Source organism: Scatophagus argus, chromosome 18 (assembly GCF_020382885.2).
Source record: "Scatophagus argus isolate fScaArg1 chromosome 18, fScaArg1.pri, whole genome shotgun sequence".
NCBI lineage: Eukaryota > Metazoa > Chordata > Actinopteri > Scatophagidae > Scatophagus > Scatophagus argus.
Window position 1 is genome coordinate 7,270,043 of NC_058510.1, and position 26,232 is coordinate 7,296,274.

Sequence of the window (26,232 nt, forward strand, 5' to 3'; positions counted from 1 at the left end):
CTGGTTGCTTTGAAGTCTGCACCCCACTGAGTGTCCTAACTTTGACACAGAGAGCCATGGCTGCGGCTATTTATACATCTTGTGGGAGAATAGGTTTCCCCCCACGTAACAGACTTTTTTCCCCCTTTTTTTCCCCTCCTTCCTCTGAGGCTATCCCTAGAATTAAGCCTTGCCACAGAATTGGGAGTAGGTTAGCGTGGTAATCGAAAGTCGTACAAACCCGTCTAGTCTTAGGGGACCATACTCGCTGTTGTTTTATGTTGTTATTTTCACTGTTGTTGAGGATTGTAGGTGCATCCTCGCCGACTTCAATATAGTAAAGTGCCAGGGTCGCAGTCAGAGAGTCCAAACCAATGCATCTCTTACAATTCTCACAGTCTATTGATTCTCCCTCTGAAATTTATGTTGCTTTTCAGTAGGACCCCCTACTGTGGCCCTCACCGCCTCCCCCACAGGAGGGTCACGGTGACACAAGAGTGCTGGGCCAGATGCCGAGTGATCCCCTCCGATGCACCTCCACTTCCAAAAGCCACATCCATCGCCGCTATAGGACAATCAGCCTAGACTTCATTGAAATACCACACACCAAACCTTGATCGCCGACATCGTCCGTTCTCTCCTGCTTGCAGTTTTTTTTTTTTTTTATTCTATAAACAACAGCAATTGTAAATCTCCAGAGCAAATGCTCAGAGAAAAAAGATCAGGAGAAACACGGTGAAAAAGTGGAAAAGAGAAAGAAGGAAAAAAAAAAACACAAGTGGAGAACAAAACAACCCAGCTGGTCCACCTTTGCCACTGGAAGCCAGTGAAGTCACCCTGTGTTTTTGTGAGGGTGCGTGTGAACAAAACGCTCTTTGAAGTTGGGTTACAGCACTGTACTGTGGCATCACTACGGCCACTACTAAGCCCCTGCAAAAATGTGCTGGGTGATTATAGAAAATGCTATAGAATCCAGTCATAAATCAACTAAATTTTCATGCAAATGGCCTCCTCCATGGGGCATTTATGTAGTGTGTGTATAGCAGCATCAATAGCGCATAAAGGCTGCATTTTGGCACTTAAAAGAGAAATCATTGAGACATCACAGCCCAAAAGCACACAGAACCTTCAAGGTCAAACACTGCGAAATAATAAAACACTGACACACAGAAAGACACACATACAAACACACAATCGGGAGGTACAACAAGACTGGAGAGTCGTTAAGGCTTTTATCTTCTGGTTGAAGGAGAAAGATCCACCCGACATCCCAGAGGGTACTGATCAATCACAGCCTGACTGGTTCAAACTGTTTGTGCTGGATTCCACATCTATCACCATCCGATGGAGCTCTGTGTCCGACTACAGCACAGGGAAAAAAAAGAGAGCACTTTCAATTAGGGCATGGCGAAATAGATTCACACCACTTGATTTATAGTGCAAGACTAATTACACAAGCCTTTTTTGCCTAATGCAGGCGGAGCTGAGACTTAGTCTAGTACTTAAGGAGGTTATTGTCTTATGTTAAATGGCAAGCAGTGAGATAGACGAGGGCTGCAAGTTTTCATGTCCTTTGGAAAAGCTCTTGGTAGTGACAAGAAGGATAACAACAGACTGAGCCGCTTTGATGTCTCGAAAAAAGAGAAAATGCTTGTCATATATCACATGTAGTTTCTCCCTAATAATTTATTTGAAGGACAAGTTCATACCTCATATGGTAGTCTTCATAATTTGAAGAGGTAAATTCTATTCCCCAACCATTTATTTTGAAAAGAGAAAGACATTTGGTGTAGTGCAAACATGAACAAACCAGCCAGGAATACTTTCGGTTTCAATGATGGCTTTTCTGTGTGTAAGTGTAGATTATGTCATTTCCTTAAATGTTGCCACTAGCCCATACCTCAGGGGAAGACGGGGAGGCTTAACAATAGGTACAAGCTACTGGCAGAGGGCTGAGACACGCTGCACCTCATGAATATCATTAGCTGTGAGCTGAATTTGTATTACTTTGGGATTACATCTAACCCCGTAATGCAACCTGATTGTGACTGCGAACTGAAAATATGTAATAACATAATCATATGTAAAGCAAATGTAAAAATACAAATTATGTGGCGGCATTAAAACCATCCCAGTTGGTTGGTTCCTGGGTAGAAGGCAGGGAGTCTGGAGTCCTGTCCCCCCCCTCCTCCCCCAAGGGCCATTTATATAGAGTAATTCAGTGTTGTAGGTAATGTAAACGCACATAATGAAACTAGACTAGATGCTAAATACACAAGTGAGATGTCTTTATTGCCTCAGTACAAACAACCTTCAAGCAATAAACTCCTGTTCAGGTGTATAGTAGCTAAAAGAAACCTCCGTGCTCCTTAATTTTACAATGAAATGTACCAGATGGCTTTTACAACTTCATTTATCCACTAATCACACAATTATCCACCTACAGCATTTCCTGTCTTGTATTTAACACTCTGTAATCAATGTCATCCGGGGACAGCTGATCCTGTATTTTAGTCAACATATATATCTTAAATGGAAACACCTCCTAATGAAGGCATTTGTGTGTTTACACTTGAGTAGCTACTAGGAAGTCAGTTCATAATCTGTTACACCCCCTTCGCCCAAAGACTCTGGATCCTACAGCAGCAAAGGTGGCGGAAGCTGGGTGTCATGTTGGGAATTCAGACACATTTTTCCATAGCTGAGCCTCGAAGGATTTCACAGTCTCACTTAACGCAGTCTACACCTCCCAAAAGGTGCTATGTCTTAGATGAGAGATGGTATGTGTTGATGTTTTAGACATAAGATCCTCCTCAGTGACAAACAATCAGGATTTCAGGAGAAATCTCGAGAAGGAGACTTGTTGCACCAGACTTGGTGATTAGACCTTAAGACACAGAAAAATGATGAAGTTATCAACCAGTGAATATGTGCAAAATGTGTTATCTATGCTTTCAAAACTAACTTTAAAGTTATACCTGAACATGTAAGTTAATGCCCACAGATTCCTGTACACATTATTTATTATAGCAAGTTTATGACTTTTAAGGGAAATTCCCTATCAAACACAACATGAATAAACAATTTAGTTTAATTTAATTTATTTAAAATAAAATGTTCCCAAACACAAATTTCGCCATTCGATGCACCGTACCAAAGTATAGTGTCGAGCATGAACTCACATCTGTTATATACAGTGAGAAATATGAGATATAATAAATGTCCAAAATGAAATATTTATTACATTTTTTTTATTCTGTGCAAAAAAGGTGGTACTGTTACTCATAAACAGTAGAAACACTGCACTGATGCAAGCTTCAACCACCACACACATGGTTTGGAATATGAAGTGGTGTAGTGTCACTATAATGCGACTGATCCAATCAGAAACCCTCAAATAAAATGGTTTCAGTATCCAGATTAAATTCTTTAGCTTCCCCCTATTCTTGCAGTTGGGACTTGACTTTGAAATAACATCAATGAGATGTGAAGTTGGGGAAAGGTTCGGATTAAAAACCTGACACTGACACGAGGTTCCACTATGATTGAATGTGAGAGCTGCTGATCAATCCCTGGTGAAGGCCAACCGATCAGGACGGAGGTGTCACTTCAGAGCTTAGCTGGAGGCGTGAACGCCACACTCATCCTTAAGCGAGATGAAAGAATGTTCCGCTTGATATGAACACTCCTAAACACTTTGACGGATGTGATCGACCAACCCCCCAAAGACGTGTAGTGACAACAGATGATCTGCTCAGGTAAGCACCATCTTGCTTTTCAAAGTGCTTTACATTGCAACTCATCGTAAGAGGTTGATTTCAAAGTCACTGCTAGTCTGCAGCTCGACAGATTTCCTGCCCATGTGGATATGTGGCGAAGTCACGGATGTCTTGGAGGCACAGGTGATAATAGGGCCTTAATCGCCCTGCTGGTTCTGCTTGTCCCTCTCAATGTCACATATCCGGATAAATGTGGTAAATATCAGCCCATAGTTGGAATAATGCTGCTTTATCTGGTTTTGTCAGACCAAGGTCTTGGTCACATGAAGTGGGTGAAAGATGAAAGGTGTATATAACATTTGCAATTTTTAAAGCCAGTGTACTGTATAATCACCAGGTTAATACTATTTGGATGGTGCAAGTTTGAAACTCTTGGATTAAAAATAAAGCTGAAATGCGAAATGCATATTTTTGCATGCAAGATGCAAAGGCTTTCTAAACGAAAGGCGGCTGCTTTGAGGCTAATTAGCATTTTTGACACAGACAGGTGATCAGAGCAGACAAGTATAGTGATCCAGCCTTTGGTCAGTGGGAGATTGGTTCAGCAGTAATGCCATGTCGTTGTAAGGTAATGAAGATAACAATACATTGGCCAGTTTTTCCTCATACTTTGCATTTTTGTACCACATTTTTATGACAGAAATTTCAATAAAAACATTGATGATGAAAGGAAGGATCTTGGCAGGAACATAGTACCTCCGTCCCTCTTCTTACCCTCCACCATACCGCAGTACCTCATCCAGTCATGCCTTACCAGCATCCCTGCTGTTCAGTATCATCTCATTTGTCAGGTATCAAACGCAAATTTCAATGTATTGCCCTCACATATGCTGTGGAACAAGGAGTCTGCCACAGTGATGCTCTGGCTGCTGTCCAATCCTCAGCTGAATAAACACGGGCCATTTGCAGGTTGGCAGACATTGAGATGTTTGTCTTTCAAGGCAATCCACCTCCCTCCCTTTACTCCAGTTGACCCCTTTCCTCTCAAATACAAAGGGGAAGAGAGCAAGAGCTCACAACTACTGCAAGTCACTGTAATCTCCTGTACTAGAGCTGCTGTGGTTGGCCAACAATCTTGGATGACATGAGTGGACAGCATTTGTGGTGTTTTACATTTCAAGATTCAAAGTCGTGAGAGGGCCAGTGTAGCAGAGGAGAAAATACGTCAAACTTTAGAGGACATTCTAACAAAGGGACCAAATCAAATAGGATGAAAGAGATGGTTTCTGAAAGATTAATCACTTTAATGACAAATCCGATCTGCATACTGAGACACAGATTAAACAAAAAGTAAATATTGATACTCAGGTTAATTAACCAACTACATATCTGTGAAGAATCCTCGTATTTGATTGGAGCCATCAAATGCTGCACCACATCCAACCCTGATCTTTAGAAATTATATTTATATTTCTACTAATTTTCCTGTTTGGATTTGAGGGAAACGTAATTGCTGCCTGCATTATGCTTGGTGGGACGTTTTTCTGCAGGGAGCAAACTTTCTGTACTACACAATATTTCATGATCAGGCTGGTTGACAGGCTTACAAAGGGAAGGCAGGACTTTGACTGCAGATCAAAGTTTGTATCTTGAGTTATGTTTGGGCAACAAATTAATTTTAGTCAGGTTTAGGGAAAAATTGGGGTTTTCGGTTAGGCTAAATGTGCCCGAATACAAAGGATGTAATTGCAGCTTAACCTGTTAACTGAATGAAACTGAGTTATACGAGAAAAAAAAAATCGTGGGTATAAACAATATCAAACTGTTAACAGCAGGAAATACCACACTAATGTACTAACCCAGGATGATGAAATGGTAAACAACAGCTTGATAGTATTGGCATTGCAAGCATGTTAGTGTGTTTACATTAGCATTTAGCTCAAAGCACCACAAGCTTGTTCATTACTTAACCAAGATCTTTTGCTAATGTTAACCAAGTGCTGTGAGTACCTAAACACAACCGTAAAATTTCATAATCATGCTAACAGCAGATATTGTGGTTGCATACACAGATGTTGTTTGAAATGAAATACGTCGCCACTGAATGTTTTCCAGGTTCAGTATTAACATTTTGCAACTTGCACATAAAAAAGTTTCCTCAATATGTTGATAAAAAAAGCCACAGAAAATAAGTGTCATTTTCTTGGCAGTTTCAGTGATGTGTCCCTCTCAGTAAACGCCACATTTCAAACAGCTCACAGGAAAACTGTGAAAAACATCAGCATGGTAAATGTGGCTCAGTCCAACCTCCCAGAAAAATGGTCACAAGAAACAACAAACCCCAAAACAAATGCTGCTCTGAAGACACTCTCCTATTGTGTATTCATGACCTGGCTGTTGTTTGGAGATGCTCTTTCACTGACACAAAAGCAAGCAGGATCTGCTGTTTCTGTCAGTTTAAACAAATAATGATGCAACAGGAGTGCTTCCAGTGAATGTGAAATGCACTGTTGAATCACCAGTGGAGCCCCACAATGGATTGCCACGCATCACAACAGCCAGGACAGGCTCAATATTAACATTTCCTTTTGACATGTGGCAAAAGGTTTTCTTTAACCCACGGTGGTTGAATGGGAACCAGCGGATAATCAGAAATTAAAAGGTAGAGAGGACACAGGGGAAAGAGCGAGAGAGAAAGCCAAATCCTAGCCCCAGGGCTTAATGTTAGAACACAATGGCCGCCAAGGCAGTAAAGGAGTCGACATTTCTTATTCGCCCCCTCCCCTAGTGCCACCTGCATTACAATTAACCTCATGGCAACCTTGAGGTCTCTGATTAGTGATGGCCTATTGTCTCGATCCCATTAATGCTTGGCCCCCATTCTGCCCTCAGCGCACTCACATCAACAAATCAAACCCAGTTTCCGGCAGGGTCTTTTACCGCAGAGAGCTGGCCTCTAATATGGGATGGCTAACTGAGGGATAGCTGCAGACGGGGCCTGCAGAGAGCTCTACCTGTGAGGCTGGGTGACACTGAAACCTTAAAGAAGACTATCCTAACACGTGAGAACAAATACAGTTTTTGAAACCAGACGGCACGTGCAAGATTGCAGGAAATCAGCTACTTGAGGACAGAAATTGAAAGACAACAACAGGAAATGGGCACTTTTCCTTTGCCTAATTGATAATGACAACCACACTGACAAACATATAAAGAAAAACCTGACCCATGCAGTCTAAGCTTTGCATCAGTGATTCTCAGGAGAAGTGAAAGACATAGAAATGGGAACGTCCCAAGAATTAAAAGCATGCCAGATGTTGGGAACCCCTCAAGGAATAAACCGACACATTAAACATAATATCACCTCATGCACTGGAGTGCAATCACTGGTTCTCTCCGGGGAGCTGTTACACTATGTGTTGCTGCCACAGTTTAAATCTCAAGAACTAGAAACTAATGCGCCGCAGACGGGGTCGGCCCCCTGAAAGAGTACACTTGGGAGCTCTGGCTGGCTTGGGAGCTGCTCGCAGAAAGCAAAAACTGTGTTTCTATTTGTACCGTATTCAAACATCAACCCAAAGCTACATCTGATATCTCTGAGGAGATAAACATCAAATCCTTTTATGTAAGCTTGCAGCCGTCAACAAAGTAGTCAGTACATCTGCCGTTAAAAGTCTCCACTGCCTGTTCTTTCTTAAATCACCCATCTCAGCTGTGACGAGGCCAAATTATTCACACAGCATTAATAATAAGACAGATGCATCATTTATGTACAAGACAGGGACATTATTCATTTCCCCATCTTTAAAACTCAGCTAACATTTTGGAATCTATTATTTGGAGATAATCATAATTAGTAAAAGTAGCTTCAAAACATCATAAGTGACATTATCAAAACAAACAATTGCGAGATGTGATGCATATTTATCACTTTAATGATGAGATCAACTTAAAAAGCAGCCAAGTTGCTTTAGTCACTGAATGTTGTAAGTTGACAGTGTCAGATGTGTGTCACGAGGCTGTTAAGTTGAAAATGAAGAGCAAATTACAATAAATGCCATGTTTAGAATCATTTGTAATTACTGCAATTACTATACTGTAATTATTGTAAATACTGAATGGTTAGTAGTCATGTGGATGGAGGTGTGATGATGAAATGTGTTGTGAAGTATTAAACTTATTAGTAATAACGTTTCTGAGGCTGTGCATCTTTAAGAAGATTTCATTGAGTTAACTTTGCATTGAGGTGTTTGTTTTGAACATTTTACTAACAAAACGCTGTTAATATTAAACCTATAAGGATGTTATGAGGTTATGTAAGGTTGCTCACTGGGGTAGGGGTCACGCACACATAAATTTAAGTCTTCGCTTCACATGCTGAAATTTGATGTTCATTTTGCTTTGGCAGGTGATGTTCACACCACAGCATTAGTTCTTCAGGTTTCCATGTTTTGTAATTGTTTGTTAATGTGCGCTGTCAGAGCTTTTTCTTACCTATTGTGACCACTCGGTCATAATCTCTTCACATACCAGACCTGTCCCCGATCATGCCATCCTATTACCTCAATGCATCCTCTTCAAACTCCTTAAACATATACCGTGACTTCACCAAAAGCTTTAGTTTCAAAATATCTTAATTTATTAATCTCCAGTGTGGCCTCCCTTTAGACGTAGTAAACAGTCACAGATTTGCTGCTTCTGACGGCGACGAGGCCAAGCAGTGAACAGAATATGACTTGAAACCAACTGCTGCTATATTGTAACTGCTTTTGGTTGTGAGCTGCCTTGTTGTTCGAATTTGTGCAAGTGCTGCCTTGATTTGTGGGCACAAAACAAGGACAGTCGCTTGGCAGCAAATGAAAGGATTAGTGGAAAGTCTGCCATAGTTTCTGAGGGACACTGGCAATAACAACACCAGTTTATTATAATACTATCATAACTGATTTGATCTGTTCAAATATGATTCTTGAATTGGTAAAAATTATGCAGAATGAGACTCTGATGGTGACCTGATTAGGTACATTTTTGAATCAAATGTAGATAAACTCTTATACAAACAAAAGTGATAGAGCCAATAGAAGTATCCAGAGCTTTTTTTTTTTTCCTTGTAATTGCTTACTTTGAATTTTGCAGTCGGAAATTAGCATCGGCTTTCCTGGATCCTCTGTTAGATTAATTTGTTTTGTGATGGCACTAATGGCCATTCAAATCCACAGCTACACTCTGGGGGAGGAAAGGGGTCAATTTATTCCGTCTTACAAGAAAATATTGGTGTTGCTGAGCTTTTTGCTCGTCTGTATCATTGTTAGCTCAAAGCCACTTAGACTGCTGTTCACTGCTATTTACTTTATACTGTGCACATCCTGGTTTGCCAACAAACAGTCCTTGAGACTCATCCGACATCCTCGACAGTCTGATTGGATGATTGATGAAAACAGAAATGTGCCCTCTTTATTTTTGAATATAGTAGTTTCCAAATGGCTCATAGCATAATGTTTGTGGTGGAGACAAAAGTGGAGGGTTGATAATAATGGATAATATCGGCTTGAAAATGTGGAGAAGGAGATCAGAGATTCACAGGGTGTTTCTTTTTTTTTCCCCCCCTCTGGCAGAACAAGACACACCCATTAAGCATTTAATTCAGCCTGGCCCAGGTGTGTCTTCCTGTCCAGCTAAGCAATACAACAGTTAGACCATTTATGGACTGTCCAGTGTGCAGGTGGCAGAGAAGCTTCTGGGGCACACCTGCCAGCTGATTCAACCATTAGACTACGCACCACACTGTCTATAGCCCCGATCCCCTGAGGATGTCCCTCATCATGCAGGTGCAGAGGCACAGAAACCATGATGGATTACTCCAGATTCAGCAATTACTTCCTCGAAAACCCTTTTTATCGTCCATGAATGAGACAACTGGATGCATGTTTTCCAACTTGTTTTCATGCCACAGGAAATGAACTAGGAATGTTTTCACCTAGGAAGCGTGCTTTGATGTCAAATGAGGTAACTGTGATGCTTTTTTCTTTTAAATTCCCGATTTTAAAATGTTAACTTTGACATTGTAAACATAAATGGAGTTGAAAAGCTTTGCATCCAGTTCGAAGAATGTGAATATGTGCAAAAAGTGCAAACACCAAGAAAGAACTCTTCCTGACTCTGCTCTCAGCTTTCCTCCAGTTCCAAAATATGTTTCCTTCTCCCAGTGAAAACATTGACAGGCCGCGAAGCTGCCACATTGCTTATACGGCTTCACCCAGCAACCATTATACACCTAACCATACTCCGACCGCACTGCTTTAACTCCGCGCCAAGCCCAACCCAAAATGACATGGAAACAGAGAATTCTCCCTCCGCTCCTATCCATAAAACCTTGCACCATACAACATATCCAGTTTTAATTAAAAAAAAATCTGATTTTAATTACAAACTGAAAGAATCATTTTTGTTCCAAAGCTTTGCATAATCATTCATCCATGTGAGATACAAACTGCAAAGTGGCCAGATTAGTGCACAAAGTGTGATAAATTGCATTTTCTACACCAGATAACTCGGCAAGATTAAAAATTAAATTAAAAATACAGATGATAATCTTTTTTTGCCATGCAACAACACTAATTTGTCACAGCCGAAGATGGATACCATAAACTTCACATAGAGCTGGAGTTTATGTAGGAATATAAATAGAGGATATTCCATTAATATTCTTAGAAGAATGCTTAGGCTTGGTGTTACCTTCCACAAGATTCATCAATGTTAGTTATTGGTGTGACCCCCCAGGGTTGTAATTCTTTATCCTTGCCACCTCTGTAAGCTACATTATTTACTAAAGAAGATGTAATTCTTTTCCCTTCACACAATCAGCAGGCTGACCTGAAGGAGCCACACATAAGTGAGTTTTCTCATGTAATAATTTTAAGTTATATATTTGAAGAGAATAAAAGCACAGATGAAAGGACTCCCCTCATCTCGCACAAGAAGTCATTAAAGTTTGGTCACACCCAAGAATCCGATCAACATTACTATTACTATGTGATAATTCCTTTGGTTACCTATTTATGTTAATTCTTTGTTTATCGTGCATCCATATGGTGAACTGTAAAGAAAATACGTGAGCATTGATTCGGTACCAAACCTGATGCTGAGTTATCTGAACTAGACGATTGATCATTAAAGAGCACATGTACCAAAGCCTTAAGTCGACACAAAAAAAGAGGGGGGGAAGAGGGTTTGAATACAACACAAAACCATTTGCATTTGATTTAGTTCACATGTAAATGATTCATTTGGCACTTGGAGAAGCTATTACACACTGCTGTATTGTTTGGTGTTGTTGCAGCTTGATTTCATGCTCATCATCTCAGCAATTCAGAGTGGTGTATTTACCCGAGCCCGTAAACAAAATAATCATTAACTAGCAATGCAAGGAAAGTGTTTTGTCTTGGTAAAATATGATACCAGGTGAGGCTGCGTGTCTTGACAGGTCGCCATTTTCGAGCCACTAATTTGGTCTCTTTGTGGCATTGGCAACTCCCAGCACAGCAGCAGGACAATTATATCCAGGTGCAAGGATTTGATTCAACAAATTCTAGGTGGATCTTTCCAGCTTGCTCTGGGTTACCCCCCCCCCCCCCCCCCCCCCCCCCCCCACCAGCACACACACACACACACACACACACACACACACACATACAAACACAGCCCACCTCCTCTTTGCCATGTTGTCTCTCTTCTGGGCCAGCTTGGAACAGATGCCCTTGAAAAATCTACAGCCCTCACATGTGACTGAGGACCTTGACAAAAAAAAAGAAAAAAAAAAAAGAAAAGCTGAAGCACTTCCAGAAACTTGAAAGTCATGAACCATGTTGTATATTATAATAATTGGAATGGCAGCAACTTGAAATATTCCCCTGAATATTCCAGAAGATAATGGGACATGCTAATGAGCATGGAATCAAGCCAATCAAAAAAAAAAAAAAAAGAGAGAGAGAGAGAGGAAAGAAAGCGAGAGGGGTGGAGATGGGAAGGTGCCCAAAAACAGTAAGAATAAAAAAAAAAAAAGGAGCATGTGATGTATGTGTGCTCTGTCTTCTTGGAACAGCAGCACTGTTGAGTGTACAATAGCACTGTACACTCAGCCTGTCAAAACTGTTGATGCACATTTGGGGGAAGTATGATTTGGGAACTCGCACCTGGCAGGCCGAGGGGTTTCATGCTATGCTGCGACGCCAAACCGCTCAAGCAATGCCATGCTAAGCACAGAGCTTAATCCTCTGCTCGCCACACACACAAAACACGAGCGAGCCCATAAATATAAACACTTTCTCTGCTGCTGTGACTGTAAAGTAAAGTGTCGCGGACAACTTTGAGTAATGTAGGTGTCTAAATCATAAAGAGTTTGGTCTAATTTAATTTTTTTTACTCTTTTAATTTATTTCAGTAGCAATGGACTTTGGAATGGAACTTTATAACCAACTGTGGGTCAGGTTTGTCCCAGGGGAGCACATTATGTCAGATTAGACTATATAGTAATACTTAATAATTTATCGACGTACATTAAGTCCTAAAGCGTAATTCCCTCTAAGTGATAATTACTACTTTAGGAGGAGCTTAAAGTGTAGTGTCTTATTAAAAATGCTGGACTGCATCTTCCCTGTTCAGCAAACTCTGTCGTCACTGATACACTACATCTCAATCCTGCAGACAGCTGATTGGATTTACTCAAAACTTGGGCTGAAGAAAGTCTCATGCTGAGAGTAAAATTGACTTAGGCCCGTATTCAGAGAGAAAGATGAAGGGCATCCAGTCTTATCATTCCCCATCCCATGTCTCCCTGCAGCCCCAATACTTTCCATGTGTTATTCCAGTTTGTGCCTGAGAATTTTTCTACATGTGATGTCAACATCAAGCCAGGACCCAAAGTCAAGGGAGGTACAAGGGGGTTGAATCAGAAGTGCTGCCAGCATTTTATGGCTTTGGAATCCATGTTCAGATTGAACAGTGGATGAAAGATCGCTATGAGAGATACATGCCAGAAAGTTGGGGAAATGGTGTAAATAGAGATGTAGCTTAATGTTTGTGTGACAAAGTGGGATAAGACTGACATGATTAGGCAAGTTCACAACACATTTTCCTCATAGCATTTGTGAAATCTGACTACAAAGTTCATATACATTAATTTTAAAAGCCGCACTCCCCACCTGACTATTATATAGCTTTGTTTTTACAATAAAACCTTCTTAATAAAACTGCAATCGTTTCTAAAACGCATTACCATGGTTCAGGCTTACACATCTCAAACGTTAACATTTTATTGCATGTTACATTTGAATTTTATTTGATAGTACTTAACAATGTTTCTGTAACTGTAATGTGTAAAACTGCAGACAGTGTAACCGGAGGGGGGTGTGTGTATAATTTCATTCCCACTGCATCCTCACCGGGGTGCTGGTTCTCAGACTTCAGCCAGAACACAAGCCTTTATTTGATTTAGGGAACTCCCCCTCTCATGTGCCTCCTCTGCTCATGAAGTGTCCCAGTATGGAATGTCTGCATTATTACACTGCTGACAGAGATTGATGCTCCTCCAAACCATCTGCACATGCAACAGTCCTGAATGAACGTAATTGCAGAAGAAGAAAAATAAAGGTTTTAAGAGTTAGAAAATGCAGTTTGGACTTTTGGATGTTTCTGTCTGAAACACATGTTTAGACGAGGAGGGAACAAAAAGTTTTGTCATGGATGTTTGAGGTTGTAGTCAGACACCCTCAGCGAAAAGCGTCAGGAATGAGTGATTTATTGAAACGCTGCACGTGGCCATGAGGTTGGGTTGTGTTGTAGCAGAAGCAGCTTAAAGCCATGGAGTGATGTAATTATTTATGATCAGTCAGACATTCAGATCTAGGCTTCCCAAAATAGGCATGCAAATAATCCTAAATAGTCCTCTGTAGCACGCATATATCTTATTCTACAACGTGGGTGACAAAACCTTAAGACACGATTCGTCATTTCAAATTGAGTCCAAGCTGTGGTAGATTTTCAAGGCACTTTCTTTTTTAAATTTAATTGCACAATGCTTTTGGGGTCTCCGTATATTAAAATAACTCTAGTACATGTAACTCACAAAAGCAGGTGTGTGACATGTCGTCTGCTCTTAAAGGCTCGGAGGACGAAAGCCGCAGTGCACTTTTACAAACAATCGAACTGTAACCCGGTGGGATAAACTGTTCAAACCTTACAGTACGTCACCATTCTGTGTAGCAAGGGCTCGGGATCAAAACACTAATCCCCCCCCCCCAGCACGCGTACATGCGCACACACACACACACACACACACACACGCTCCATTTGGTTATAATTAACTTGCAGCGCTTGATGCTGACACTATTTTATTTAAAGATGTGTTTCTATGGGCTCTGCTCCTGATTCAGTCTCTCTTCCTGTGTCGAGCGCTAAGAGGAAACAAAAGAAGAGCATGGCTTTGTGCATTTTGTGTTCACTCTCTCTTTACTTCATATTATCAGTTCACCAGCCAGTATCACGGGGGGGTTATGACTTGAATACATTAATGAAAACAGAGAGTGTGAGGGCTCTGATTTATTTTTTTTGTTTGTTTGTTTTTTAGTGGCCTTGTTTAAACACAAGCAAGTAAAATTTTTAAATTCACAAAGTTGAGTTCCTAAAGGGAAACTGGAACCAGCAGATGATTTGTTTATTTGGCCCAAAACCCTTTTATTATTATTATACAAGCTAAATGAAGACAAAATTGAACTGAAGAAAAACATTTAAATGTGATGTTTTAGTCTGATTTAACCCCTCAGCTTTTTCTTTTTTTTTTCTTACATGAAAAATCAATCACATAAATGAAAACATAAACAAAGCTGGTGTTGCAGAGACAGTTTCAACATTGAGACCCAATTATAGAGTGCAGTTTTTTGTTTTTTAAGCATAAGCCAATTATTTTATAAAAAGAAAATACAAACAACTGGTGGACAGATTTTAAGAAATTTTAAATATACATATTTGAAGCGATTTGCAGAAATGGCTGCTTTTAAACAATCATTCCACTCGCCATTAGGTGTAGCAACATGCTGCCATTCATCGGTGTGATGACGGAGGCTGCGGCTTTCTGTGAAGCGATGACAGATGGATACTTACATAAGTTTGGAAACAACCTTTAGTGAGAAGTTCAGCTGGATGCTCTTTTTAAGGACTTATCAACACTTGTCCATTAGACACAAACCACTGCTGTGCGTGGCTTTGTACCAAATAGCTGAGTGAGGATGCAATGCAGGGGGCTGTCATATGTTTAAAAAAAAAAAAAAAAAAGACAACAAAAAACGAGGGCTTGCAGACGAGTCATGTAAACACCAGTCCTGCTATTTGCTTTGCTTTGCTACAAGTAAACAGACATGCAGTGGATTAAAACCACAATTATATATTCATATATAATAGTTTTAATAGCATTAACACACTTGTCACAGTCTTGCTCAGGCGGATTCGTCTTGAACTTTTGCAGTGCATGCAGAGTTTCAGCATTCATTTCTGACTTGCAAAAGCTGCTGACACGTTCCCAGTAAGCCATAAACCACCAGTGCAACTTTACTTGTGCAATGTGAGCGTTGATGTTCTGATGGGTTCACATTCTGCTGTATTTCTGCTCTGCTCTGTGCTCCAGAAGCACAAACTTTCATCTAGATTTCAGTCCTCATTCCTGCCATTTTTCTTTCTAAGTTTGGATGTTATTTGTCGATTAAAGCCTCACTGCTTTTCAGAGCTTGACCTTTCTTGAGTGCTTTTGTTTGCCCTTTCAGTGGAGTGCAGTGGAGTATTTTTTTTCCCACAGACCTCAGTAAAGTAGAGTTTAGTGCTACAAGTAGCCATGTTCTTAGGGGAAAAGCATATGATATTTGAGAGAAATTCTGCCTTTGCGTGACACATTTAGTAAGAAAAAGTATTTATTAATGCCATATTATTCAAGCACATTCCACTCTGACAGTGAACCGTTTCCATATGCAGACGTTAAATGTCATGTTACATCCCACACACTGACCTTTCCGCAAGCAAGACATAATAAGACATAATCCCCTGACATGGCAAGCACTGAAATCAGCTCTTGTTGTCATTAATTTCAAAACCCTCGAACAATGATCGCGTCATGCTGCGCAAGCAACAATGACACAACAGTTCTGTGTTTTTAGTTTTGTATTGTTTTTTTTTTTCATGGAGTGGGGGGTTGTTCATCATGTAAACTTAAAAATCCTGGCATTTTGACAATTAATATTTTGATGCATTTGCTAGAGCTGGCAGCGTGAGGCTTTTGGCCACAGTTGTGGTATAATTTCCATTGCAGGTGGAAACACCAATTAGTGATTAATTGAAAGGGGTGGAAAAATAATAAACGGCAAACACCTGGAGGAAGCAAATTTAGGCCAATGATTATCAATCAAACTGTGAGTGAGCAACAAACAGTTGGAATTGAAGGGATACACGGGCTTTATAAGGTCAAAAATATGTGACATTTTATTTAGAAACTGTTATTAGCAAACAATTTCAGTGATCACAACTGACCAAGTGTTGGTCACTCCAGAGTTCAAACAAATTAATTTCATGTGCACTCGTCATGTTTGTTCAGCTCCCTTACACCTCGAGTCATCAAAAACAAACATGGCATCAAGATGTTAAAAAAAACCCTGACCTTTTAGCTTGAGGTGTGCGTTCAATATTTTACAAAATATCCCCTTTCTCCACCTCCACCTCTCACTGTAATATGTTGGCCTCAAAGACCTTGAAAAGACTTTAAAACCATTGGTTTGTATTTAACATTGTTAGAGAGGAGCTTTCACACGGGAGCACGGAGGTCACCGCAGCCTCGGGAGGTGATGTTACCCTGTTATATCACCTGTTCTCACCTAAACCACATTGTATCACTCAATCAGTTGTGATATGGAGGAATATTAGAGCCACAGACATAAAATCGAACTGTGAGATTCCTACAGGGGCAGAGAGGTCAGGCCGTGAGTTGTGAGGATTTGGTACGTCTCGCTTTAGCATCTTTTATTGAGTCTTGTAAAGCTGCTGCTCATACAGAAGATTTAAGATTGCTTCATTTTTTGTGTGTGCTTTTCTGATCGTACTTTTAATTCGCGTGTTGCATGTGGCCAGTTTTCTCTGTCTTCTCTGACTCCTAAATCTATCCTCTGCTAACATCAGCCAGCTGATATTCTTTGCCTGCTGTAAGTTCAACACTTACTGCACAGACAGACAGACAGACAGACACGTGCAGCTTCCAGATCTTTCTTGGCTCCCATCACCAGTCGAGCTGCATTTCTACCTGCGTCCTGCTGATGCAGCTGTTGAAAAATGCTCCATTGCCAAGCGCACTGTTACGATGATACCTTACATATCACATTTTGTTTGCCAGATTTTACTTTAATTGCTCTCTTTCTGTGATGCCAGTGTAATTATAAACGAGTGCACTGCGGAGAGGTGGAGCTCGTCGGGTGTGACTGAAGCACCGCATCAGTCGGTATGTTTCTGTTGTTGTTGATACCCTCTGCACACTGACTACAAGATGTCAGGGTGGCTTGGGGGAGCGTCTGCTAAGGTCAGTGAAAATGTGCGGTGAGAAGATACGCTTTTATCTATCGACATGCTTCTTTTGAGTTGCGATATTTTACTACAAGGTTTAAGGCTTTGACTTGATGACTCGACCGCAATTTTATTCCGTTCTGAATAGATTTGATGTCAGAAATGCTTCTGCAGAAAGGAATGGAAAATATCTACAGATGCACACACAATCACAGCACACACTGGACTCTAATGATGGATGGATGGACTAATGATGGATGTACTTCCATTATCAGGCTCAAACTGAACAACAGTGAGCCAAAACAATTATAAAGCAGCAAATGTTTGCAGAAAAAAAAAAGTGTGGATGTTACCATAGCACTGGAAATAACAGTTCTGCATGCACGAGCCAACTGAGCAGGCGATTATTCCACTTTGTTTCATTGCTCTTGTTTTTTTTCTAAAATGATTTACTCGGGAGGACAGAAAAAAAAAATATTAAATCCATTTCTAGATAAAATATCTGCACTCAAAGCAACAGGAAAGCAAAGCGACCCATATTTATTGCTTCTTGTCTCTGAAAAATATTTGAAGGTTTTGAGCAGTAGCCCAACAGGAAAACAACGATGGATTTCAGGCAACACAAAGAGAAAAGTGATTGTGCAACGGCTGGTGAATTTCTTAGATTTGTTCTTAATATGTTCAAGTACTGCTTGCTGTAAAAATATTCATCCACTGACCTGGCTTTAAGAATAAAATTGTTCATGTTTTTGACTATAGTTGCCAGCACTTGTTCTCATCTTTATAGTTTTTGACAAGATTCAGTGTGAACTGCAACCCTGAACCCCAAACCATCCTGAGCTGCAGTGTGGGACAGGTCAGGAGAAATCTGTCAGCGATTAGCTTTGGATGGTCATCCTCCTCAGCAAAATAACAAGACACAATTGGACTCATCAGATGAGCAGATGTCGTCGAGCTGCAGTGACACACTGCATTCACTCTGCCTGATGAATTTCTTAAAAGTACTTTATGATGTAGAGGCCATGCCTGCACTCGCACAAACAAAAGGCTTTTCGCTTGTCTTACCAACATTTAAAAACACAAAGAAACTGCCATCAGTCATCATTTTCTTTGACGGATCTTAAAGGAAACAAACTGCTATGGTTAAGTTATTAATGATTTCTCGTGTTTGTAAATGCACGAGTAAAATCTGTCCATAGTCAACTTCAAGTTGAGAGGAACACACAAAAAAGATCCATCGAGTCAGTTATTTTCTGTGTGTCATTTAATCGGGGGGAAAAAAAACACAAATTGGCCCTTTAACTGGGGCGTTGCATGACGGTCGCAAGAGGCTTTAAACGAACGAGATTTTGCAGCCGGAAGCTCGTCAGTTGCCGTACCATTTCGTGCATTTAAGGACCCCCCCCCTTCCCATTCTCCATTCCTGCCCAAGTGCCCTGAAGCAAGACACCTCGCACCGAAAACCGCCCGGTAACCAAACAAACACCGCTGTGGGGCAGCTCAGGTGTGAATCACGACGTTCACTCTGCCTCCCTCCATTGAGCAACTGCGGCTCAGACAGGGACGATTTTTCCCCCCTCTTTGTGCAGAGGTGTGCAGCAGTCTCACCCTGTCGCAAAGAGCTAATTGGAGTGGCCTCATTTAGCAGCACGTCAAAGAGGGGGACGCGACAACACCGTGTCAGCGCCTCCACAAATCTCCTGCACGGTCTGAACTTAATAGCATGTCAGAGACCACAACTGATGCAACGGGGGTCACCGTGAGCCTAATGCTTCACTATAACGAAGCCTCTCCAAAGCCGCGGCTCTGGGACTGTGCTGGCCCAGCGCAGATTGATGTCCCAATCAGTGATGTGGTTAAATAAAAATAGCTGTGAACTAGATGAGCTGCAGGCTGGATTATCATAAAAAAAAAACAAAACAAAAACAAAAAAACGTCCACACTACATTTTAAAAGAAAACGAAGTTCGTGAAAAGAGTTTGACAATTTCTTTGTGGCGATGGATGAAGCCTGTTTAGCGGATAAAACGCATAGCTGCGCCATTAGCTGGACTGTTGGCGCACCTGTGAGCAGCTCAAACACACAGGCTGGAGGTGTTGTTTAGCAAATGAGAAAGATTTAAAGAAAGAGTTCAAGCAGGATGTAAGTCATAAATTATGTCAGTCATATTTTGAGTTTTGATGTCGGAAGTTAATTTGAATAGAAGCCTAAAGTTATGATTAAGGCGGGATATTTGCTCATATTAAAGTAGTTAATTATATTTATATGTTTTCCTTAGGGTGTTATTGTTGTTGAGCTTCTTCTTAGGAAAAAAAAACCACAAACATATAAAAAGTCGTGTTTTCCACCATCAAAAGGACAAAAATAAGCATCTTTCACATCGTCCACTCACTTAGGCTACTAAGCATGAAGATTGTCAATCATTTTCTGTAAAAAAAAAAAAAGAAAAAAAAAATCAATGTCTGGATTATCGTTGTATGCAAACTTCACTGTGGGATGGATTGCTCCATTACCCAGAGTCTGGCAATGAAATCGTTTTACGGCTGCAAATACGACAGGCTTTCTTGGAGGCGTTTTGAAATGTCTGCATGCCAATAAACGAAAGTGGCCTTGACTTGAATTTGACCTTTTTTGTATTAGGACTCTTAAACTCGGCACATGGAGGCTGTAGGAGATCTTTCTTTTTTTTCCCCCTTCCAAAATATTTCATGACTTGCAACTTGGGGGCGTTATGTAGACTCTTTAGGTTTTTAAACTCCAGAGTTGATAAAAATAGATATCACATGCCCCCAACCCACGGCTCTTGCATGCAGGATCATTTAACAGGAAACCTAATAGTTAAACCCAACTGCAAAAGTTTAACTTATTGATTTAGGTCTCAGTGAGTGACGGCAGCTGGGCATGCAGATCACAGTGCTGGCACATGCATGGGCACCTCATCCATCAGTGAGGCACGGATTATAGCTTTCTGCTAATCTTGGACTATATTGCTATAGGCCTACTGCACATATGATGTTTCCAAAAAGAGCAGACATATACAGTTTGTCTCCGAGGAGGAAGATCACCAGAAAATACCAAGAAGGTCCAAAATGTCATAAAGAGGAACTAGCACTTCCAAATGGCTCCCATTAGACTGCAGCCTACATCCATGTGCTGAACGTCCATGTTGTTTGCAGATAAATTACAGAAAAAACAAAACTGTGACTTTGAAATTTGTAAAATGAGGAAGGAGTGGGGGAAAAAACGTGAAGTGAAAGGCTGAAGCACTATTCCATATAATATCCGATGCTGAGCTGCAGTGTCTACCTTAGTAATACAAACGTCAGGCTCGGTTTACTGGCCACAAGTGTTGGTGATAAATATTCATGATGCTGGCGCCTGCGCTTTCCCGATATCTGAGTGTTTGTCATTTCCCAGACTTGAGCGTAAATACATTTAAAGTGGATGTTTTTCCTGCGCTCCTATTTGATCTGAAGTCACCGTCAGCTACGGAGACGCGCTGCAGCCTGTCGTCGACTCCTGTTTTTGACGAGCATTTTATTTTCAGCACCACAAGCATGAAGTGGAAATTAAACAGAGCAGCCGAGGTTCATGCCTGGCGTTGGCACGTTAAAGGAGCAGCGTCTGGTTGTTGTTGTTTCTCCCTCGGATAAAAGCATGTGCAGGGGAATTTAAAAAAATAAAGGGGGGTAAAGTATGGACTGTGGCCATAACGAGGCAAATAACCATCAGTTCAAGCAAAACTCCAAACGTAGGCTATCCTTAGGAAGTGTTTTCCCATCATTATTAGTCCGGACCCTTAAAACAGAATTTTTACATTTTAAGAGCTTTTTCAAGTTCACATGACGAATCAACTGTTTTCTTAAAGTGAATTCAGCTTCTATCGCCACATTTGGCTTCAGCTTCGTATTTAAATATGGCGCACGTGTGGACCAGAAACCACATGAGATGGTTTTTAACATCCACTTTAAGTCGTCTATATTCCCAGTTACATGTGAACATTTTTCTATAAAAGCTACAAAGTGCCTTTCCTCAAACGAATTCACACGGCGTGGAGTGCGTCTGTTCTGAAGCAGCGAGGCACCAGCACTGGCACCTAGATAGATAGATAGTGTTAAATAGAGTCGAAAAAGTCATTTTATTACCATCCTTCATTTATCTCCAAATTTAATAGTCCGTGAAAAGAAAATATGAATACATTTCAATACATTTCAACAAATCATCTAAAGATGGTGGGAGTCGTGGCTGGTTTTTCTTCCTTATTTTGGCTGATATAAACGGGAGACGCGCGCGCACACACACACACACCTCTTGTGCTGCTGTGTGTGTGTGTGTGTGGATTCTTTCTAAGATTAAAATTGCTATTTGGCTCTTTTCGGTGCGCGCAGCGGTTCTGACGAAGCTGCAGACTGACATCGTGGCTCCACGCACACTGGCAGTGTTAACCGTGATCACTGGCGGCTGCTGATGTGATCTCTGCCTAATGGGGCGGTCAAGCAAGCTGCAAGCCAGGAACAATGAGGGGGCCACACTGACTCCTCAGCTCTTCCCCCCCCCCACCCTCTAAATCTATGAAATCCGACAAACGCAGGAAAGAAAATAAATTAGATTTGAAAATTAGATTCCCGAACAATAAAGTAACGCAAACTACTCCGGTTTACACTGAGGAACAACCGCCGTGATTAATCGATTTAATTTGCACAGTACTGCAGGGCAAAGTGTTGGATGTTAATTTTGGATAAACAGAAGATGCAGAAGGGGGGGGGGGGGAGTGGATTTACTTATTATTAACTGTTAAGGAAGTTGTGACAGTGCGTTTAAAACACAACCTTTGGCTTTGAATGAGACACACACACACACACACACACACACACACTGGAAAGAGTTAAAATTATTTGTGCAACGACACGTGAATTAATTCTTCCACTGAAACATCACTAAATGAATTATTATGCAGAAGAAAAGTAAATTATCTGCAACAAATTATTCTATTTTGACTATCCCCTATGCAAAAAACCCATTAGTTTCACCCAGCACAGCATCCATGTTGAGATCAACCTCAGAGAGCAAATGAAACCAATAACCTCCAACGCATTGCATTATTGTATTTTTTAATCCTTTAATATAGTACGAAATGTATCCAAACATTTTTTTGTAAACTAAATTTTACATAACGAGCGCATTTCTCCATAAATACCGATCATTTCTAACATGTTACCGGTCCTTTACATGCGGATAAATATGGAAAATTGAGCTACTTACATGTAATAATACTTCCTTTCAGACAAAGCAATTGACAGAGATTTTATATTTATCACGTACATAAACAGATTGACACGGAATTTCAGGCTTTCACTACACGATTTATCGACATGACATTAAATAACAACAATGATACTGTGCTACTCAAACTGGACCTTGGACGAAAATGTTGCACTGAATAGGCTACAAAAGCACATTAATACTAAGAGTCGGTTAGGTCGACGTGTAGACTGTAGTAATACTGAATAATTCACATTTGGTTCACAACTATAACATTCTTTTCAATGAAGTCTATTCATCGCAATATTCTTAAAACCATCTCATTTTTCCATATATCTAGGGACCACATTTTCACAAATTCCCTTAGACTGTGATAGAACTATTTACAAAATAAAATATTAACATTTTTTTTTCCCAACTTGGTGAAATCCTTATGTACAAAAATTCAGGCCCGCAGATAGCATGCTTTTTTTTTTTGTTTTTGTTTTGTTTTTGGAGATCTCTTTCGAGAAAAGTCTCTCAGTAAAAATAAAGACTCAAAAGAAATATTGAGGTGGGGGTTGGAGGAGGGGGGAGAGAGGAAAAAAAAGTTAAACTCGGTGGCTGTCCTCGCCTCCTTTTTGTCCATGCATTCTCTTTCATTGACATTAAGACAGCCTTTAATTGATCGTTTGGGCCTCCCGTGTTTTCTCAGTCCATGTTTCACTGGCTGACTTTATAAAGTCTTTGATTCCAAGCAGTTCTCTCTTTTTTTAAAAAAAAAAAAATCTGCAGTCTTTCTCTCTCTTTTTTCGCTTACTTTCTGTCTTTCTTTTTTTTTTCTTTTTGTTTCAAAAACATTTACACGTACCATTCATTGAAATTTGACGACAGCGTGCTGTGGCTGGCTGTGTGGTGTACTGCTGAGGCTGCTGGTGATATGGAGCTGCTGCTCTGGTTCTCTGTGGACGGTGATACTATGGTAGGCGGTGTGGACGACTCGTACCCTGAACTGGCTGCTGGAGATGGCTGCGGTCCCGGATTGGTGGATTCGTGCACCTTCAGTAATAATAAGAAGAAGGAGAAGAAGAAGAAAGAGAAGAGAAGAAAAAAATAAAGATTTCAAAACGCATCCTTGCACATGCTGGGTTTGTGTTAGTGCAAATACACGACATGAGAAATTCACCAAAACACACATTAAAACACAATAAAACTCTGTCTGATTGGACTGTTTTTGAACGTCTGCTAAAATTCTTAAAGAAGGCACAGCCGAACCATCGCTATTCTCATTAAGATCTTAATCTCATTTTTCGCTTGAAAGAAAAGAAAAGAAAGAAAGTGTCAAAGCAAATTAACTTCTGTTTCTCTGTTGGTGGAATGGAAACTGCAAGCTCTTCTCGTAATACCACATAGTATGAATTTATTTTATTCCTATATTACAGTCTGAACAAACTGAAAAAAAAACAAGAACAAAAAAAAAAACGCTTTAAGGAAATTTCCTTTCTTACATTTTGTAATCGTGTTTAGGACAAGTGAGCCGAAGCCATCGGGTGTTTACCTTCATGTGTTTTCGGAGGGAGCTGGGGTGTGTGTATGACTTGTCGCACATTTTGCAGAGATAGGGCTTGTCCGACGTGTGGACGTGCATGTGTTTCTTGCGGTCACTGCTGTTTGCAAACCGCCTGTCGCAGCCATCAAACTCACACTTAAAAGGCTTCTCACCTAAATGAAGGAAGGAGGGAGGGAAAAAAAATAAACACAAGTTTTAACACTGGATTGCACAATCCAACATCACGCGTATTTTTAAGATTTTGGAAAACCTAACTGTGAGAAATAATTCAACGGAAAAATAAAAAAGATTGGACACAGGCAGCTGTAATCTACTTAGCTACTCACAGACTGCAAATTAATTGGATTTAACACACTTTGGGCTCGTGAATTAATTCATTTAATTAGATTTAAATATGAATCACAAATAATCCTCTTCGTATAAAATAACGGAGACTTAAAAAAAGAAAAAGCATGCGAAATATTTTCTGTTGACAACTGCATGGCAGCGAAGAGACCCCAGCTGCCTAATAAATGATAAGCCGGATCGCATGCATATTTTGGATGGCATACTGTCAGCATGGGTTTGCCAGTAAAAACAGAAGAAGCGGTCAGCCTGCGCTGGTCTTACCGGTGTGAGTCCGTTTGTGAATTTTTAGATTTTCCGATCGGGCAAATACTTTGCCACAGCCGGGAAACGGACACGGGAAGGGCTTTTCTCCGGTGTGTACTCTGATATGATTTACAAGTTTGTATTTGGCTTTGAATGGCTTTCCTTCTCTCGAACATTCCTCCCAGAAGCAGATGTGGTTGGTCTGCTCCGGTCCCCCCACATGCTCCACCGTCAGATGGGTCACGAGCTCGTGCATCGTGCTAAAAGTTTTGTTGCACGACTTTTTGGGATTCGTCAGCTGCTCCGGCTCGACCCACTTGCAGATGAGCTCTTGTTTGATCGGCTGCCTCATGTATCGAAAGAAGGCCCCTGCTCCGTGGTGTGCGGCCATATTCATGTTCATGGGGCCGTAGCCGTGCAGCTGGGTCGAAGCATAATGGTCGGACCGCGGGCTTGTAACGTGGCCGTACTGGTCGGCCCGTCCGTACATGTCCCCCGAGAAGCCCAGCCGCATCTGGCTGTTGACCACGTTGGAAGTCGCATGGCTCGCCGCTTGCTCGTGGAGCCCCGGGAAGAGCAGGTGCCCCGCTGCATCTGAGTGTCCATGTGGCCCTGCGAAACTTCCGGAGGCGAACAAACTGTGCTGCGCGCCTGTGGCGTCCCCGAATCCCCGATTTCTGAAGAGAAAGTCCCTGGTGGAGTTGAAAGCCGCCGTGGAGTAAGAGCCAACGTGGGTCGGGTGGTGATGGTGTCCCAGGGCGGCTGCTGCGTAGCCGGGCGCCTGGGAGGAAAACGCCGTCTGTCCGGAGCCAATATCGTGGGAGCTGTGGTTTATTTTAAATGCGCCCATCCCATCCGCGAACGGATTTATCCCCAACGCCACTTCTCTCTCTGTGACTTCGCCTGTTGAGTGATGCCGTGAGGAGCCGAAAGTAGTGACTCCTATGGTGGGATACTGCGGTCCTGCGTCCAAGAGCATCTTCAGTCTAGACTCGCCGAGACGACTGAGAGCAGAAATCACAAAATCACGCGCAGATATTCTTCCTCCCCCCTCTCTCTATCTCTTGGACCTGACTCGACTGAGCAAACTCTCAAATCCACCGATTTTCTGTTTACTTTTTAGGAAGCGAGGAATTCCCCTATACCGCTCATCCGACGCGCACGCAAAATCGTGTATACATGCAATATTGTCTTTTGCGGTTTATCTTCCTGTGGCGCAACTTTCACCTCCTCAGTCAGGCGGTGAGCTCTAGACTGATAGTCGCAATCATTCCTGCAGATAAATGAATTGAAAAGACAACACAGTCCAGCCCTGATGAATGGGAGAGGAGGGGGGTAGTCACGTGGCCTCGGAGCTGCGCGCTCATTGGTGGAGTCCCTTTCCCCCCCCAATAACATCCACTCACCAAATAACAATCTACGATGCAGGGCCCACGCTTCTATTGGCCTCTTTGCATCATCAATCCCAGATATTGTGAGATTGCTGACTGTGAATTTGGTTAAAAGGCTGAATAACAGCAAAACAAAAGTTGAGAAACGCAAGAT

The 26,232-nt window shown here is 41.3% G+C and overlaps 1 protein-coding gene across 3 annotated transcripts; it reads right to left on the reverse strand.

Annotated features, from left to right (window-relative positions):
* Positions 1-1,225: 1,225 nt before the first annotated feature.
* On the reverse strand, positions 1,226-25,963 carry zic1 (zic family member 1 (odd-paired homolog, Drosophila)). Of its 3 annotated transcripts, none has more exons than XM_046371288.1 (4): positions 24,706-25,963; positions 24,085-24,248; positions 23,398-23,588; positions 1,226-1,341 (listed from the first exon to the last, which is right to left on the reverse strand). In XM_046371288.1, exons 1-4 carry the CDS (start codon positions 25,664-25,666, stop codon positions 1,314-1,316), a joined length of 1,344 nt encoding a protein of 447 aa, XP_046227244.1. In that variant the 5' UTR covers positions 25,667-25,963; the 3' UTR covers positions 1,226-1,313. The 3 variants fall into 3 exon arrangements, with proteins under 3 accessions (XP_046227244.1, XP_046227245.1, XP_046227246.1); XM_046371289.1 differs by having other exon boundaries at positions 23,398-23,585; positions 24,706-25,960; XM_046371290.1 differs by lacking the exon at positions 1,226-1,341 and having other exon boundaries at positions 23,032-23,588; positions 24,706-25,961.
* Between the last annotated feature and the right edge of the window lie 269 nt (positions 25,964-26,232).

Bases quoted from the DNA above. Each gene is read 5' to 3' on its own strand.
- zic1 (XM_046371288.1), bottom strand. From the start codon at position 25,666: ATGCTCTTGGACGCAGGACCGCAGTATCCCACCATAGGAGTCACTACT. The intron at 24,249-24,705 runs GTAAGACCAGCG...TCCTTCATTTAG, and splicing joins TCACAAACGGACTCACACCG to GTGAGAAGCCTTTTAAGTGT. The intron at 23,589-24,084 runs GTAAACACCCGA...TTATTATTACTG, and splicing joins CCCTCCGAAAACACATGAAG to AAGGTGCACGAATCCACCAA.